A 19,229-nucleotide genomic window follows, 5' to 3' on the forward strand; every position below is an offset into this window, starting at 1 on the left:
CATACGGCCACTAGGCACACTCTGAGCCCAAATCTCTCAAGCACGATCTGAGGCACCAGTATTTCCAGGCAAGTCATGCTAGCCCAGAAAAAGCAATCCTGCTGGCTACTGGACTTGTGCAGATTTAGGCCACACGGGAAAAACAACTATTCTTCCAACTGACTCTGCCTTTAAATTATCTGGTAACCTGCCCTAAAACCACTTAAAAATGCCTCACTGACAAACTAAATCCACAAAAGATGACACAAAGGAGCACAGACCTAGAGAAATATTATACAGACATTAAGTGTTTTACTCTTTCAGCTAGCACTGTTAAATAGCACCCATCAACATCAGAGAGTTCAAAAGACTTCTGATCCAGTCCATAAAATTATGTTATAATCAGCAGTAACTGGAGCTCTCCTGACCTTAAATCCCAGAACCATGCAACCCTCTTGCTCAAGCAGCCAGTTACTGTGCAATGGGCTGCCCAGCGGAGCAGACAGCAGGGCAGTATCTGTATTTCAGTGGAGCAGGGGGGTACAGGTATGCCTCCACTGCTGAGTTGTCACACTTAACAGGACACCTTTGAAGAAGCGAAGAATGTGTTGCTTTGTTTCCTGGAAGAAAGCAGCTTAATAAACTTGGGTCATTTATGAATAACTGGGCTGTATCTTGTACTATGTGGTCTGACAGAGACGGGGGGGTGGGGGGTGGGGGGGTGAGTGCGTCCCTACACACGTAACATCAGGCACAGGAGGCAGATGGGTAAATGTAACTGTTCTGTTCTTTCTGCTTCCAGTACAGCATTTGAAAAGATCTGGCTACAAAGTATCCTTGGTAATTAGCTTCTCCAGCCAAAAGCAACACACTTCCTCAAGGCTGAAGTCAGTGGCTCCAGGGAAGTCTACCGAAAACACAAGTTACATTGAGCCCAATGCCAAATGCTCAGAAGAGCGTGGGCTTCCAGACTCTCAAATTGGACGGAGGTGGGACAAGGGGTGAAGACACATAAAAGTAAACAGAGGTAAGCTACAAATGAAGCACTACACTTCAGTTGCTCTAAGACAGCTTGCCTACTTGCTCTTCCCTCACCAAGAACCGAACCCGTTTTCTCCTCTCCAGCTCTGAACAACGTCATCCCATTCAGCAAGTCTAAAGGCATTCAAGGAAATTCCCAAAAGAACCTAGCCATTCTGATCCAGCGATCAGAAAACCAGTCTCACCAACACAAAGCTTTCTAAGAATAGAATACCAAGCAGGTGATAGATACGTACTGGCAAATTCAATTTAATTGCATCAACAGGTTGGTAGAAAGGCCAAGCAAACTGATGCTTCCACAAGGTCTTTACCACAACATTTTGCATATATTGCAATTGGTTGGTCTTCCGGCCAGGCTTATTAGGATTAGTGACCTCTGGAGGCGGTGGATTCACAGGGCCCTGAGGAGCCTGGATTGCTGATGTGACTGTCGACATTTTCCTGCTCTTGCTCTCACTCGCTGTCACAGCGGCAGCAACTGGGGTATTTTCTTTCTTCCTTTATGCTCCCTGAATGGGACTGACATCCCATTTCCAGGGTCCAACCATACAACCTAAATCATATGAGAGGAAGAGGACAGTGTGTAAATACAGATACTTAGTTGAAGTAGGCACATTAAGACACTTCTGCTGTTGACAGTGTTTGAACTCAGGCTCTTTACCCCATCTGCTTCATTCCCTGGAACACACTTCATCTTGATGATGTGCACAGTTCAAGACCCATGAGACAGTGGAACAGCAATTCCCCAATTCAAAGCCTGTAGAGAGCCAGTACATTTCACAGGGCTAGTTCTTGCTTTATCTAGCTCAGAGAGCATTTTTGTGCAATGAAAACACATGGCGTAGCATAAGAACATGGTTAGGGAATACATTTAGTGAGGAATGCAGAGACTCCCATGAACGCACTGACCCAAGCTAGTAAATCCACAGATTGCAGCTCCTTGTAAACTTAACCATGTTGTCTCTAGACCCATTTGGGCTGGCACTGAGTCAACTTTTAAGTCTCTACGCTGGTGCAATGGTTAGTCTAAAATCCCATAATCAAGAGCAGACAACAGCTGTCAGAGGACCTCAATCCAGAGAAATGAAAGAAGGGCAAAGAGAGGTGCTGTGCACAGTTGTGACTGAAAGGTGCCACCAGAAATATCCTAACTTGAAGTGATCTCCACTTTGAATCCCAAAAATGTCTATGTCCCTTACTACGCGCACCTGACTGGGCCCTCAGTTTAGCATGGAAGTCTCAAGATACAGGCTAGATATAAATAATTACTATTATTATACTTGCATCCCATGACCTGGCTAAGCCAGCACTGTCATGCTCTCTCTTAAAGGCACATATGATATACAGAAGAAAATACAAACCGTATTATTGTATTCTTTGTTTCCCTCAGCAAAATGCAGGGGGAAAAATGGTCTAGCATAACTGTGTCTTGTATACCATATGGTAAACAGCTTTGCTATGTCATCTTTCATGAACATTTGATATTTCAATTCACATCAGGACTGCAGCTACTCTTCTCATGGCAAACAGACCACAATCACTTTCTAGAGGCAAATTATTTCAAATATGTTCAGAAAGCCACACAAATACTCTCACTGACATACGGTTCTTGGCTGTACAGTGAAACATGAGCAGAGACAGAAGCTGCAGTAGTACAGGAAGAGGAGAGCAAGACAACCTAGATAAAAACAAAATACTTTTCTTTGATACATTCCCTAATTATCTCTACTGAGTATCCAAAAAAATCTAGAACATCAACTTACCCTCCGAGTTGCTGACTAGATGGCACAAAGTAAACACATACTTAATTTGGGGGAACTTTACAGAAACAGATGTGTACAAACAAACAGATCTGCAGCAGAGAGGGATGTTTAAAGTCTTCTCAGGCTTGCCCAGGTAGCAGAGGCATTTGTATTCTGGACGCCAGCTGCTGCCCCAGCAGCTCTGTAACTAGGAAAACACTCCAGCACCCCAGTGATGCTGTGGCATAGGGAAACACACGGTAAAGTAGCCGGTGTTGCGGGTGCCACAGCCATCAGGAGCACCCAGGTACTCCGGGTGCACCTTGCTAGGGACCATTTTGGCTTGGCTCACAGCTGTCCCTGGTTCCAGAAACCAGATCGGTTGTGTTTTCGTTTGGCTTCGGCGTTTTTATTTTGTTTGTTTTGGGTTTTTTTTAAAGAGTTAATTGTATAGTTTAATTTTCATAGTGCTTCTATCAAAAATGAAATTATTAAAAACCTAAACCAAATCTCTGCATATGTACGTATGCTTATGTGTGCAAGGAACAGACAAGACCAGTTTTGACCCTGCCACCACCCATTCATGAGTCCCACTGTATGCCAAGGATGTAGAAAAAAACAGAGGCAATAGTAGGACTTTCTTGTGCCATGTATATGGCACAAGTATAGATCCAGAATCAGGCCTCTGGTCCCTACTCTTTGATAGCTCAAAGCAGCAGCAGAAATATTGCAAAATGTGATCTTCAGATCAAGGCGGGGAAATAGACAAAGTAGTAGAAAGAAAAAAACCCAGATAATTAGGAAGTTTCACTCAGTCTCCTTCTGGGCAGCTCTCCGCGTAGATTTCAGATCCCAAGGCCTCTGAACAACATCCATCATCTGAGTGTACACAACGCTGACTGCAGGCCCCTGGTGACCACCACTGAAGCATTTTGTTTGCTGTCTTGATTAACAAACTGAATTCAATGCAAGGATTGATGGGAAACAAAACTCCCACGGAGAACACTTCCTACTGCTATAGAGTATTTCAGTCACAAGTTTGAAACTATGCAGTGTAACTTAAGTCTTCCCTTTAAATAACCTAAGGTTAAATACAATGATTCTCTTTCCATTTGAATTTCCTGATGTCCTCCTACCTCAAGCTCCATTTAGTAATATTTTTTTTAAATTAATTTGTATTAAATCCCAGAACTCTTAAAAAAGACCCCAGCCCTAGCTCCTGCCTCTCCCAGACTCCCTCTCTGACCTTAACCAAGGCGTCCAGTATCTTCACACCACAGCTCCTCCTCATCTGTGCCACAGAGACAGCGATAGTTCCTTTCTGTCTTCATTTGCTCCACCCAGCCAGCTTGCAAACTCTCTGGGACATAGAATCATAGACTTGCTTAGGTTGGAAAAGACTTCTGTAGTTGTAGAGAGGCACTGCCTCTTCATGTGCACATTCAGACCATCAAGCTTGAACAAGGCTTGTACAGTCCACATAAGAGAAGCACGTAACAGTCATCAGTGACACAACTCAGAAAGGATTTTAATTAATAACATTACCAAAAGTAGGAGGGGCAGAATCAAGACAGCCAACTCAGCTAGTCCTCTGGCAGCTGATCCCCTTTTAACTTTTATGCTCCAACTCATTGGTTATTACAACCAAAAGTAGCTACGAACCCCAAACCTCTTAGCAGCACTGTCATTTAAATGCTGGATCCTGCAGCTGAAAGACAGGAATAGCTACCTGGGCTATCTTAGCAGCACTGGCAGGATCTGTTCCTGGCAGAAATACAGCTTTAATGTGCATGTGCCTCACTGCACCCTTTTAACCCTCAGTCCATCCAGCTTCCTCATCATTTGCTGGGGAAGCTGCTCTGATATCAGATCATTCCTTAATTTTTAAAACTAAAGATTTGTTTCTACATCCATTCTTTTACTTCTGAAGTTTAAAACTAATACCTTTTTAAAGAACATAAAAATCAGATTTTGAGGCATCAGGAAGCTGAGGGTACAAATACTTTGGAAATGTCCAAAGGGTATGACACTGAATTCAAAGAGGACACAGCCCTGCCTGAGAAATCTACTAGTTGTGAGACCTCATTTATCAAATGGGGAAAGTGATAAGCATGACCATCTGACATCTCAACTCACCACACAAATCATCTAACGGGACACTTGGGCTCACACACAAAAACTAAGCAAGCTTACACAGATTGTCCCATAACTACAAGCAGAATCAAAACACACACCTCTCGTTTAAGCACTTCAGCATTGCTGAAGTTGTGTTAGTATCAATCGTTATTTAAATCACTAGGGATCCCAGTTGTGAACCAGAGTATCGCTGTACATGGACTGTACAAGCCTGGAATGAGGACTGCCAAAACCAGCCTTGGCACAGCACACCATGTGCACCTTCTATAAGGTTGGATTTTTTTTTAGCCCTGGAGTAACAATTTCTTAGATTTATTTTTAAATTGCTAGTTATTCTGTTACTTGAGCATTACAGGTCTGAGGAACAGAAAAAGTTCTTCATTTTTCTGGCTGCAGTTTTGATATTACAAATTTAAGTATACCCTTTTGCTGTCATACATGAAGAGTGCATACTGCTTCCTGCACTGCACATTTCCTCCTTCTTGCTCATCCCAGTCTGAGACTATAATTAAAAGCAAAACCCAAACTCAAATAAATCTTGCTTTTCTGGAGTTTAAGTCTGTCCTTTTGTGCTAAGTTGCAACCTCGGAGTGGCATCCAGTACAGCTATGGGGTTTGGCACATCCTTCAGCTAAACCAATCATCAAAAAAACCCAGCTAGGTTGGAAGGTTTATTTTTTTTTTAAACTTTCTTTCATTGAGTTGCTTGCATGGGTCAGTCAGTGGAGAGACAGCTGGCATGGAGAAAATATGTTAATAATTCCCTGTACTAGCAGGATAACATTTTACTCGGCTGATGCAGCCCACAGACTGTCTGCAGTGGTGGAGACTATTTTAAAAGCAGCTATAAAGCCCCATGAAATGTGCACTGTGCCAGTAAGCCTGCTGCTTCAGCTAACGGTTCTGCCACTTCCTTTGGCAGCACCGAAGATTTGACGGATGGCTCACTCCCTTGCTGCTGTTTGTGCAGTACAGGATGATATTTGTTTTGATTGCAAAATTAGAATGTAGCAAGCTTTATATTAGCATGTGAGCTCAACAACTTTTTTTTTTTTCTTCCCCTTGCTATAGTATTTCTGCATGGTTACGTGGACACTGATCAAAAATTGGCGCAATTCCAGCCCAGCCAGAAACAGCAACATAAATCTTCCCATCAGGGAAAATTATCAAGTTTAAGAGATGTTCCTTGACCTCATCTTTATCTCCACATTATTATTTACATTACAGTAGCACATGGAGGCTGTGCAGAGACCAAGGTCCCTCAGTACTTCACATTCTGCAGACACATAGTAAGACCCCATTCCTACCTCAAAGAGCCAATGCTCACAACTCTGACATCATATCGTGTTGAAGTGACCTGCCCATGGCCACCCTGTGAGCTGGCGGCAGAGCCGAGAGCAGAGCCCTAAACCCCAGCTAGTGAAACTAGCCAGCGAGTAGAGAAACAGCACCTCTGAAGCAGCCACTGCTCACAGGCATGAAATCCAGTGATAAGGCTCTTTGAAGGTAGGATGGAGCCAGCAGCCAGAACCATACTGAGATAGCAAGGCAGCTAGAGCAGTCATCTCCATGCTACTGCTCCAAGTATTACTCCCCTGCATACACTCCTTGCAACCACCAAAGCAGACACTTAGTCCCTTTTTCCCCCCAACAGCAGCAACAGTTGGAAGCTTGGTCAAATTTGCCATCTATGCTACTCCCCATCTCAGAGAAGCAGCAGGTCCATGATCATTTTGTCCAGACTTTCTTATAACTGCAGGGAGGTTTAGCGCAGTACTACTACATCTCAACACAACCTTGAAGTCAGGTAAGATTATTAATTGAGGGTTGTACCCCTTTCATTCTATGGCTGTAGAAACTAAGGGCGACACCACCACTCCTCCAGGCTGCTCAGAAGGAAACAAAGCTGGTGGGCGTCTTCCTTTTCCTCCTACTCTGTCTTCCTTTCCCTTCACAGTCCTATATAGGAATTGAACTTCAGGCAGCTTTCACTACCTACTACTCCATGATGTTCTCTTCAAACTCAAAGGATCTGCAATTAGAGACCAAGACTTGAGGACAGATGAGTTATTCTATTAGCCAGCACTGCCTTGGCAGACACATGCACGCAATCACAATATGATCACAATATGCCACCCCCTCAAGACCTGGGGATAAAGCTTTTGCACTTGGCTTCTCTGCAAGAAGTAGGAATTTGGCTTGTGAGTGCCCCTATGGCACACTGCAGCTTTGCACTCTGAAAGTCCATTCAGCTGCCCCTGTTGTCTCCCAAATCATTAATTCCACACATCAGAGATTTGCTTTTCATGCACATTACTTGGAGCACAGCCGCAGTAACATCCTGAGACTGGGAGATGCAACTGTGTCCTTAACTTACCCCTGCATGAGGGAGGGGAAAAGATCACAAAAGATTAAGTCAGTTCCTTGGCTTTTGACTTGGTTAGTTTAATGCTCATCAGATTATGCAGATGGATTTCCCACCCTTGGTCTCTCCTTGGCTGTTACAAGAGCAGGTGTTTCCTCAGTAAGAAGCCTATGGGTTCATAACCAGCAGATAAGAATCAGCCAGAAGAAACTGGTAATTTCAAGGACCTTCATTTCTGATACATATTCAGTGCTCCCTGAAAATCACACAGCTCTGAGATGCCTCATGCTTTAAGGTATCATGCCGTCAAACTTAAGGGTACCCAAAAATCACATTATCTTGACTACAAAAGCACTGGGGACCTCTATGAACAACACTCTAGGTACCTCAAATAAAATTAAGGTCTTCCTGATCTATAGGCCAGAGTATCTCTCTCCCCTAAGTTGCTAATGCCCCAGAAAGCACCTTCCCATCAAGTCTAAGCAAGAATTTAGATACATGTCCCATACCTCCTGCAACACAAATCATATAGGGCTCAACTGCTTTCTAAAGGCTGCAGTTTCAAGTACAGGGAGTGATGTTTCAATGTTTCACACTATAACAAGCCCGTTTTCATAGCTCTGAATTTTCTTTTGATAAGAGTTTAAGTAACCAGCCTTGGTAATGGATTAGGTATGGTTGATCTTGTCTTGGATCAGGGAGAAGGACAGAATGACCTCTGGACATTTCTTCCAGCCCTGCTTTTTATGGTCCTCTGAAAACATGGAGGCAAATTTTAACTCAGATATATACTAGTTTTGCGCAAGCTCCTGAGTTACACACAGTTTTATTAAGGCTAAAGGAGGAAGGAAAAGTGCGAGTGGTTAAAGAGCTTACTCTGTGTTTGATTCCTGACTGGAGGAGCTCAGCCAGCTTTAAGACCTGACTCTGCAGTAAGGACTGGGCTGAGATTTCTGAAATAAAGGGAAATGCACTTGTGAAAAATCTTCCAGGAAGTACTTCAGCAAATTTACTGCGTGACCTATAGTGAAAATGTTAACAAATGCTTAGTTGTAGGAGTTGAAATAAGCATCTATGAACAGGTTTCAGAGTACATAGAGCAGCTGATGGCTTACACATCAACACTCTGGGAAGGCAGAGTTAAATCAATAGGATGGGAATGGGTAGGTGCTTCATAGGAAAATGCCTCTCACAACAAGATACACCAATTATACCTTAATGGCAATGGAGAAGAAGCGTTGGGCTGTTTCAGCCTTCATTTTCGTAACAGATTTGGCAAAGAAAGTATTTGAGATAATCACATGCCTGGGCAGAGTCTGCTCGTGCCATGTCTTCCTGGAGGGGAAAGGTGGAGACACAATGAAATTACCTTGCATGACCCACAGGGCTGAACCCACAACACCTTATCATCAGGGGAAGAGCCAGAGAGAAGCCAGACAGCAGGTACTCCAAGGTTTACAGAGAAAGCAAGAAGGTGAACCTGCTTCAGAGCATATGCTCTCTCTTACCTAGTGCACTGCAACACATTGAATGCTTATTTGGGCATTTCTAGCACTTGTAGGGGTTACTGCAGCCCCCCAAAAGCCCATGTGCAGCAGAAGCCCTGCAGCCTTGGACATTAGGCAAAAAGGAAATGCTGGTGGATAGCCACACACTATACAAGCTCCCAGCACATCAGGAGCCAAATGGGGGAGCAGGGGACCTAGGGGAGGCAGGAACTTGCCTGAAGGCACATTGGAAGGATGGTATAAACCACAACACAAACAGCAACTTAGATCTCCCTCTGTGATTCAGTAACCACTCCAAGCCCAATCCTGCAAAGCGCTAAGCAACTTTCCCCTCTTAGTAAGTTGCACAGTCTCTGTGGCTCAGTGCCTCGCCACAGGGTTCTGCAGGCTTATCACCTATAAGGTATAACTAATTGGTCAGTCAAGATAAATCTCTTTCTAAGGAAGGTTTGGGCAAAGACAGAAACAAACTCAAGCTGTCCACACTTTCTGGCCCCTCTACTTATGTCAACCCCCTTGCCCTGCTGTCTATTAGGGAGAGATAAAATGACTGGAGGAGGAGAAGTGCTAGTTATCTGGGGCTGGAGGGTCTAATTCAGACTCATCAGACTTGTAGGTGCTCCCATCATTGCAGTTATAATAGCTATGACAGCTGATCTAGTCAATGCTACCCAGTCCTGAAGATACAGCTTCTCACTGCAGGACTGCTGCAGAACATGACCCTAGCTAGACAAGTCCCATTACACAAGCAGTAGGTGTGCAACAGCATTTCCTGGAATACCACAAAAAGAAACTGTAGCCTAGTCAAGAAAACTCTCCATGTTTACATGGAAGTTGGCCAAGAGGGGAAAAATGTTTGGTCATCCCAAACTCAAACCTTGCTGATGGGCACAGCAAAACTCTACAGACTTGGTCACAACTTCTTCAGACTGGCCAATTCCACAAATTCCGAACTGGCACAAATGCAGTCTGCTGGATGCCACCTTTGTTATTCCACCTCTCAATGTGTTATTAGCACTTTAAACTTCATAGATGGACAGAATCCACTGTTCCACCTCTATCCACCCTTGTTTATGCATTCAAATCCATGCTTTATACCAATCAGAACTACAAATGCATTTGCTCACTTGGGTTTGAACCACTGTCACCCTTTATTAACATTCTTCATGTCAGCATTCCCAACTGCTCTCTAAGTGGGAGACTGAAACATTGTGACAGGTTGATGCTCCTTCACTGTGAGCTTGCTTGTAACAGATCTCAGTGGCAGGGCGTTTGTGGATTCCTGCTTGCCCAGCCATCAGGCAATACTGCCACAGCACACAAGCAGCAAAGGAGGAAAAAAAGAAATCTCACTTGCTGACAGCTACTAAGAAGAAACCATGCATCTAAAAGTCCAGGAGCATCAGGTCCATCCCTGACACACCACCGAAGTGACAGGCAAGCAGGCTGAAGCTGTTCAATTATTTCAGTACTGGATGACTATGCTGAACAGCCTTAACCTAATACTTGCTTCAGCAGAAGTCAGCCTAGGGTTCCTTTTGCTCACTTTCCTTCAAGAAGCAAAACTGGTAGAAAGAAACAGGTACAAATACTACCGAGCAGATAAACTGGAAGAAGAAACAGGAGTTAACCTACATCCTCTGGGAGAAAGCAAACCAGAGAAAGTCAGGAAAAGAAAGGAAGAATTAACAGAGTGAGAAGATAGAAGTTAAAGCTTCCCATCTCATGCAGTTTGAGTGTGTGACTGACCACAGGCTGCTGTTAAAATGCTGCATCATACACACACTCTACTTTTCTGAAATATAGACTAGAGCAGAGGGGAAAAGCCACCCTGGTATGGTTCATCCAGGCTTGGTCACCGTTATTAACACCATACAGATACACACAGAAAGGATAACCACACACCAGACACTGTATGAGGACAGTACACATCATAGGAAATGCCAGCCTCTGCTCATGACCAGATACTGCAAGTGGGGTGGAGAGATGGAATAAAAGCTGGAGCCTGACTGATTGCTAGGGCAATGAATTGACAGGTTAAACACCTCAACATGTTTCATTAGGATGTGCCTAGACACTAACTGCACTACGACCAAGAGGCTCTGCTGCCCTGACTAGGACAAAGCACAGTACAGCATGCACAGAATTTCTGTCCTAAGGAGCGCACAGTTTAGACAGGCCAGGAAAGAGGCACAATTTGGCAAGATGTAATGGTCTGAAAAACTAAAAATAAAAAAAAAAAATCACAGCACAGGTCAGTACCATAACCTACCTCCTTCAAGGCTCTGTCTCCTAACTCCCCTCTGTTCATGTATTACTTTACAGCCTACCTTCTCCAAAGCATGACTTATCCAACAAATGATACTATTGCTAATTCATTCTGTGACTCCAGGAATCAGTTTTGTCAGTTTCAAGTCAGCGAATCATACTTCAGTTAAATTATATTTTAAAAAACCCAAAAACCAACAACAAACGAACAAAAAACCACCACCCCATACTCTGGCAGTGACCCAAGTTTCAGATGATACATGCACAACAAAAGCATTCAGGTGCACCCTTTAAAGCATAACATGGCAATACCCACACAGGCTTCCCAACTCCTAATGGGATTATTGTACATCTACACCCTCATGGGGTTCTCTTTCTCTGCTTTTTAGAGGATGTGATCTGCACAGTTAAACATTTGTGTTCTGAAAAAAGAGAATCTGCCCTTCCCCTTTTTAATCAGCATATGGTGCTGTGTACTTTTGCAATACATGGAAAAAAAAACCCTCAAACTCACTCCTTTTGATTCAGCGTATAGCAAATAAATTACACAGCCTTTCCACAACAGGTTTTGTCATGACTGTTTCTTTTTTCTGCATTCTGATTTCGAAGAGGAGAGATTATTGGACACTAAGCATTTTGAAGAAGAGAGCTCAAATACTTCCCTGCTGGGCAGAGCATCTCCAAGCTTCTGCTACACCTGTAAAGAATTACAGAAGAGACAGCTACAAAAGAGCTTGCTGACACCTCAGCTCAGTTCTTGACACCCCATGCTGTAGGCTTGTCAGTTCCCCACTTGTAAAATGGGGATATGAATATTTCTAATACTATTTACAATTAAAGTCTTTTCCCATGTATTTATACATTAATTCCTTCTCAGTGTTACGATTATACCAAATTTAAAGGAAAAAAAGCAAACACACAGAGGAACCTGTATTTACAAAGTGTTCAACTAACCATGACTCAGGCTTCTGTAAACAATGATCTTTATTAAGGACAACGCTCATAAGAAACTGCAAAGCTAAAATTTCCATCTGCCTTATCCCTTTCCCCATACTACAGCATTCTTTAAATATGTTTCTAAGAGATAGACCACAACACCCAAGAGGTCCTTCATGACACCTGCTAGGGAGGGGGGGGTTAGATACAGCCAAATTCCACTTCCAACTGAATTTAGGAGGCTACATGTGACAGGTAAATTACCTCCTCTTAATGAAACTAAGCACAAAAAGTATTCTAAGCAAAGTATAAAATATAGAGTCCTTGCAAACAACATTCAATTCCAACATATTACCTATTTAAAGGATTGTTTTCTGCTCTGTGTACTTAATAACCTACTCTGCAATTCTGCCTTACACCACCAGTACTGCACAGCCGTATATCAGCATTATTAATATAATTCACAAGTGCTACAGATGTTATCCTTAGGGGCAGCTCCATGCAAACATCGACAGAGAAGACAGCCTTCTAATAGGCACAGATCCGTATGGTAACTTGTTAGAAGCATTTCACTGTACATAGCAGAACCATCAAAGTGATTCATTAGACAAAATACCTTTCTTCATCAATAGACCTCCCCTTGTGCACTTCTTGTGCTCCAACACTTTCTCCTACTCAATTTTTAAATTTATTTTTATATATCTAAATGACTAAATGTACTATTTTGAAAAAGAACAGATTTGTTTTACAACGAAAAGTATTTCAAGTGTAGCAGGAACGGATGAGCTGCCACTGATTTAAATCATGCTCTGAGTTTGCAGCTATAGCACTGCAACTTTCCCATGCAAATATGATGATCAAGTCAGTTTAACGGGATGAAAACAATGAAATGAAAGCGATTGAATTACCGTGACATAAATATACTCCTTGTTAGCTGAGCCACAGTAACGTTATACTTGGTAATGGGGCACAGTAAGTACACCCACCCACCAAGTTAATTATTGCAGCTGTGCCAAAATTAACTTGTTACACTGCAGTAGCCCTCCTGTTTACAACCACCACTCATTCCCTATGCACATTCCCCTAAACAGGTTGCACCAACTTAGTGTTATCTGTTTCCAAACCAATTTAAGTACCTTGTCTTTGAACAAGCATGCTGTCCCAGAATAACTCAATGTGTTAACTTAAAGCAAACATAGCCAAACAAGTGCAAAAGGCTGTATGCAGTCTACTATTTCAGACGAAAAGTGCCTCGCTGATTTTGCTAAGGTTGGGTACATCCATAAATTTGCTCAGCTATGCAAGGAAGTTACAGGTCAGCTGAAGTGTGAATAAACTGTGATAGTTAAGCTGCTGCCGCTCCCTGAGGGGGCATCAAAGCAGTTTCCATTGCCTGAGTTTATACATCTGATTTAAACTTCCAAACACTCTGCGAGAAAGGGAAAAAATTGGGACCTTAAAAGTTTATTACCTCTCTCTATGCAGGCAGCAGAGGCTGCTAATTCAGGGGAAGAGGGGAAGGTGTTCCCTACAGCCAAACACACCTGAGGGAGGAAGACTGCTCCCTCCACAAACTGCTCAGGACAGATGGACAGGCTCCTTACAGGAGGAACTACGCTTCCCCACAGAGCTCCTGCCAAGAGCACCCACAGCTTAGCTTCCTGCACAGCGGGGACAGGCAAGCACTAAGCCTCCCAAAGCTTCTGTGCATTGATCAAGTTCAAGTCAAAGGAAGTACAACCTTGGCAGTGTGGACACAAGTATCCCAATTTATTCTCATGTGGCTTGCTCCTGCACAGGAAAGGAACACTCTTCTGGCACACTGGTTGATCCGTAACACTCACACTCAGACAAGCACTTACTCCAGCAGTAACCTGGGGGAGCATATCCTCTTTCATGTGGCATCTTGAAGAGCTGCACTTCAATGCTATTTCACAGACCCTGAACAGAACTGTAGCACCAACAGAAAAGTTGCAAAAAGGCAATGGTTTCCAATAAGAAACAGCATTCTCCACTATACCCACACACAATTTTTGCACATGCAGTACAGAACACATATCTGCTCAGCGTATCGGTTTCACTATAGCACACAGTACAGCACAGTTACTAAACCAGCCTTGGTAAGCAAAAAGGCTGCTACGTCCTCTCCCAGCAAAACAGCTCTGTACTGCAAACTCTGCACTTGCTTACAGACAAACCTATTGACCACTGCAGTTTTAGGGAACAGATTTATCTTGGCATGGCCATATTTGTGGGATGCAAGAAAGCATGATCCCCAACCAGGCACCCTCCACAGCATTATGCAAGGACAAATTGAACAGTTGAAAATATGGTTACACAAGGAAAAAACGTGCATTTTCTTCAATACAGGTTGGGTTTGGTTGCAGCAGCTGAGCCAGCCACACAGTGTGTCTCTGCTCCTGTATCTACCTATGTCAGTGCATGAAGTCCTCTGGAAGAGTATCAGTGCGGCTGTGTCAGTGAAGAGCTCCAAGTGTTGGCTTCAAGAGTACAAAGGCTCTCAAGGCTAGGAAAGAAAACATCAATCCTTTTCTGTTTCTGCCTCTCTCTTTTTAATGGAAAGAGGAGCAAACAGGATCATTCCCAAAGCAGGCCTGTGTCAATCAGAACTGAGTCTAAATCTCAAAGTTTGAGGCTAAATGGAATCAGTTCAGCCACAGTGTTTTGTTTCAGATTGTTCCCCCATGCACAGAAATTTCACCTCATATTGTCTTTGCTACACCTGTTACTGTTGAGAGGATTTTGTTGGGGTTTCTTCCTCGTGGAGAGGAGAATGTCAAGCCCTGGTCTCAGCAAAGGAGAGAGGCAGATCTTTTGCTTCTGCCCTGGTTATCCATGTTGCTGAAATACTTCCAGACATGATGGTGTCACCTTATCAGACTCTAGCTAGAAAGAGACTGAGGCCTGGAAAGGTGTGAAAGGAATCCAAAATAGAGGCAAGTGGAAGAACGGGAGAAGGAGTAAGTAGAATAATAGTAGAAAATAAATAGTAGAAAAAGCAGCAAGTTACGGTGAATTTCCACACTGCTTTCCAGAAGAATTTAAATCCTTCCAATACTGGCTTTAGCAACAAGCTGGTTAGTGTGCCCCAAAGAAAGTGGTTCACCTCCAAGAAGCACAAACGATTGACAAAACCACACTAATGTCACAGTCAGATACTGTGGAATGAAAACCTCGATGCACACATCCTTCCAAAATGTCCTGACAGCTCACTGAGCAGCACAGCAAACAATGGCTCCTTCCCAACTCCCAGAACTCTATTGCTCACAACGGTGTTCTGGGCTATTACTGGAGATTAATGTGTCAATTAAAAAACCCAAAACCAAACACCACCAACACACCAACACACACAACAAAACAAAACATACATTTCATGGTAATGATTGGGAAACCCTCTGCGGATTAATGAATTCTGCAAATTAGCAGAGAAGGAGCAACAAGGATTAAAGAGAAACAATCAACAACACTGAGATGCAAAACACTCTTTGTTCATTTATTTAGCAAAGTATATTTTTGTCTGTGCTGAAAGCACCTGATAGCTTACCAAAGTAGACAGAGTAATATATTTTGTAAAAGTAATTAAGCCTTTGAAACATGAGACCTCACTACATCACTCAGCTACTGCCAAGGAGAGGGATTTGACTCCCAAGTTGTTTGTGCCATCAACAAGAGCTATCAGGCTCCCAGATTACTCCAGGGAGGAGTGAGATTCTAGGAGTGCAGTGGTGCTTGTCTGGAAACCCACAACCCACTGAACAAGTGCCTGCCCCCACCCCTAACTGAAAAGGTTAATATTAAACAACATCTTTCAAAATCTGTACCAATTAAAAGATGTGTCTGTAAAAATTACGGGAAGCCCCAGACTTCACCAAGGCAAACTGCTTTACATGTGTGTACTGCCTTCAGCTCACTGAGGCTCACTGGAGAAGAGACCGTCAGGTCAGGCAGGCAGGATCCCTGGCCTGCAGACGTGGTTTGGGGATACTAAAAAACTCCCGTTAGACTCCCCACCATTTTAGATGACTGAAGGATAACATTTTTGAAACACAGTTTGCAACTCAGGAAAGAACCATTTTGCAAGATTATTAAGAACTCTGATTTAAGTCATTGCACCCAGTACAGTTACAACAGCGCAAAGAAACAACTAGCTGTAAAGCCTACTGAAATACTTGCGCTTGCAGACGCTAACAAAACCAGCCTTCTTCAGAGACAGGATAGTCAAAGAGCACTGCTGGCCTAGCATGCTTACGGAGCTGGAACATCAGACTTGAACATGCTTTTCTTCTAAGCATTTTTTAAATGACAAGAACTAAAGTTTTTGAAAACACCTCAGTGCTTAAATGACAGAGGATTTATTTCCAAAGGCAACAGAGCCTAGTTTTTACTTGAAGATAACGGAACTAACACTCCACAGGCAGTTTCAAGAACAAACCTCAGACACTTTACACTGCACATGCACTCCTTCTTAATTTAAACTCTGCATGCATAGGTCACTAAAACTAAAAAGCCTTTAACTGCAGCATCTACTGTCTCGGCACTGAGCACTATATAGGCAATGTGTATAGAAGACAGTATTACAATCAAGCTGTCGTGGTTTAACCCTGGCCGGTAATTAAGTCCCATGCAGACACTCACCACTCCCCCCTCACCCAGAGGGATGGGGAGGAGAATCGGAAAGGAATGTAAAACTCGAGGGTTGAGATAAGAACAATTTAGTAGTTGAAATAAAATTTAAAGAACAATAACAACAATAAAAGTTATAATGAAAAGGAGGGAGAGGGGGAAAGGAATGAAATCCAAAGGGAAGGGAGGAAAGAAACTAAGTGGTGCACAATACAACTGCTCGCCACCCGATGACTGATGCCCAGCTGGTCCCTGAGCAACCCCCTTCAATCCCAGCTTCTATACTGGGCATGACGTCCCATGGTATGGAATACCTCTTTGGCTAGTTTGAGTCAGCTGACCCGGCTGTGTCCCCTCCCAACTTCTTGTGCCCCTCCAGCCTTCTCTATGGCAAGGCCTGTGAAACTAAGAAGTCCTTGACTTAATAGAAATATTAGGTAGCAAGAACTAAAAGCATCAGCGTGTTACACCAAAGCCAACACACAGCACTACACTAGCTACTAAGAAGAAAATTAACTCCACCCCAGCTGAAACCAGGACACAAGCTTAGGTTGAACACTGAATAAGACCGTTATCCTCTGCCCAATCCTTTTATTAAGCATTGTCTCAAAGCACTAAATGAACATGCATGAATGAGTATTTTTAACCAGTGTAGACTAAAGAGAAAGAAATACACAATCTCAGCATTTATTCCTTCCAAAAAGGAAGGCTTTGAGGTCAGGAGTTACTCCTGTTTCAGCAGGAGCTTCCCAGTGTATTATTAAAACCTCCCCAAACTTCTGTACTAACAAAATAAGACACACAGCAGCCTGCTAGCGCTGTGATCTGCAGATTAAGGGGCAGGACTTAGCATTTACAGTACACTCAAATGGTTGGGTAGTTGTAAGCAATACAGATCAGGTTGTTTTGCTTGTAAAGCAACCAGATCACTTTGGGGATTTGTTTGTTTTGATTGATGCATATTTATTCTGCACTTCTCATCCATATACTGCAGCATATATGGTAGTCACCAAGTCCTCTCCAATACCTTATCCCTGCGTGAATTAAAGACAAGAGTTGGAGCTTTCAACCTAAATTTCCAGTTTAATTTAGAGACACACCCTCAGCACACTCACAGATACCCAACACATTCAAAACACTAACAAGCATATTAAAAAAAAAAATGCTTCTCTATTCCCAGCAAGGAACACCAGGTGTGCTTTGCTAATTGTGTTACCCCCTAACCTACTATTTATTAGTGTCAGGGAACTTAAGATGTAAAAAAATTAAATATATAAGTTCAAAGTATTAGCGAAGCCATCATATTTGCTCTTCCAAAAAAGTTTATTTTATAAACTTTCGATTCCTAAAGACATCAACAAAAAGGTATATCCACACTACGGAATCGTTACATAACATTTAGCATGAACCTTACAGAATGCATGCTCCTTGTTGCCAAAAGTGATTTCTGTAGGAAACACACTTCGTGTTAACACCCTGCAAGCCTGAACCATGTAGCTTAAAGACGCACACTTATCTTCGACCTGAACACTACAGCTTTGTTTGAAAGTGAAACCAAGCGGGCTACAAATAATGCTCTGCCCAAGAGGTGCAAAACCCAAACAAGTCGTATCAAGGGAGGAAGCGTACAGCTGAGTTTTGAAGTTTCACATTTTATTATCGGTAGCATTATTTATAGCGACACTTCTATATAAAAATCTGTGATCTGCGTTTCTTTTTACACCTATAAAACACATCAAGTTTACGCAACGAACCCTCGGTTTCCATTTATTTGCAAAAGTTCGGTAAACACCAGACATTTACACGAGCGAAGCAGCTGTATATACGCATATAGGCACATCTATGCATGCGGACGCGGACAAAACACGAAACGCGCACTTTTCAGCGCATCACAGGCAGCCCGCTCAGCCCTTTTCCCCGCTCGCAAGGCAGCGACCCAGGCGGCGGCGGGGGCAGCGGGAAATGGCCGGGAGCCCCGGGCGCTCGCCCAGGGCGCGGGGCCGCCGCCGAGCCCCGCTCCGCCGCCGCCGGGGAGCCGCGCACCGCCGGGAGCGGGGGCTTCCCGCTGCCTGCTCCCCCACACACACCCCCGCTTTTTTTTTTTTTTTTTTAAAGCACTCCCCCCACCCCCTTTTTTTCTTTCTTTTTTCTTGTTTTTAAGGGCGCCTTCAGCCCTCTTTTTTTTTTCCTCGCCCCTAATTTTCCCCTTCAAAAGATGGCGGGCAGAGAGAGCGAGCGAGGGAAAGCTAGCGAGAGAGGGGGAAGAAGAAGAAAACCCGAAAAAAAAAAAAAAAACCGAAAGAAAGAAAACCCCTTCTGCGTGAGGGCGCGGGGCTCCGCGGGGCCGGGGCTGCGCCCGTCCGGGGCGTCTTCGGGCGCTCGGCGAGAAAGGGAGGGGGGAGCAGAAGATGGAGAAGAAGCGGCACAAGAAGAAGAAGAAGAAAAGGGTGGGCAGGAGCGGCGGGGCCGGGAGGAAATCAATGGCCAGGCTGCAGCCAGCCCCGCCGCGCTTTGTTGCATTGTCGCGGCGCACAAAGGCTGCGGGGCCGCGGGGAGCGACGCGGGGCTCTCGCAAGAAGAAGGAGCAGAAGAAGAGAGGAGGGGAAAGAA

The 19,229-nt window shown here is 43.7% G+C and overlaps 1 protein-coding gene across 3 annotated transcripts in view; it reads right to left on the reverse strand.

The window, feature by feature from the left end:
• Nucleotides 1-19,229, reverse strand: part of BRD3 (bromodomain containing 3) — a 51,803-nt gene that overhangs the window by 23,093 nt on the left and 9,481 nt on the right. For 2 of the 3 annotated variants that reach the window (XM_080400837.1, XM_080400839.1), the window contains exon 2: nt 1,257-1,573. In XM_080400837.1, coding sequence (XP_080256963.1) covers nt 1,257-1,457 — 201 coding nt within the window. In that variant the 5' untranslated portion in view covers nt 1,458-1,573. Of the gene's footprint in view, nt 1-1,256; nt 1,574-4,008; nt 4,123-19,229 lie in introns of all 3 variants that reach the window. The other variant, XM_080400838.1, reaches the window with a different exon arrangement.

This window comes from Falco punctatus (genome assembly GCF_963210335.1).
Source record: "Falco punctatus genome assembly, chromosome: 9".
In the NCBI taxonomy this organism is placed as follows: domain Eukaryota; kingdom Metazoa; phylum Chordata; class Aves; order Falconiformes; family Falconidae; genus Falco; species Falco punctatus.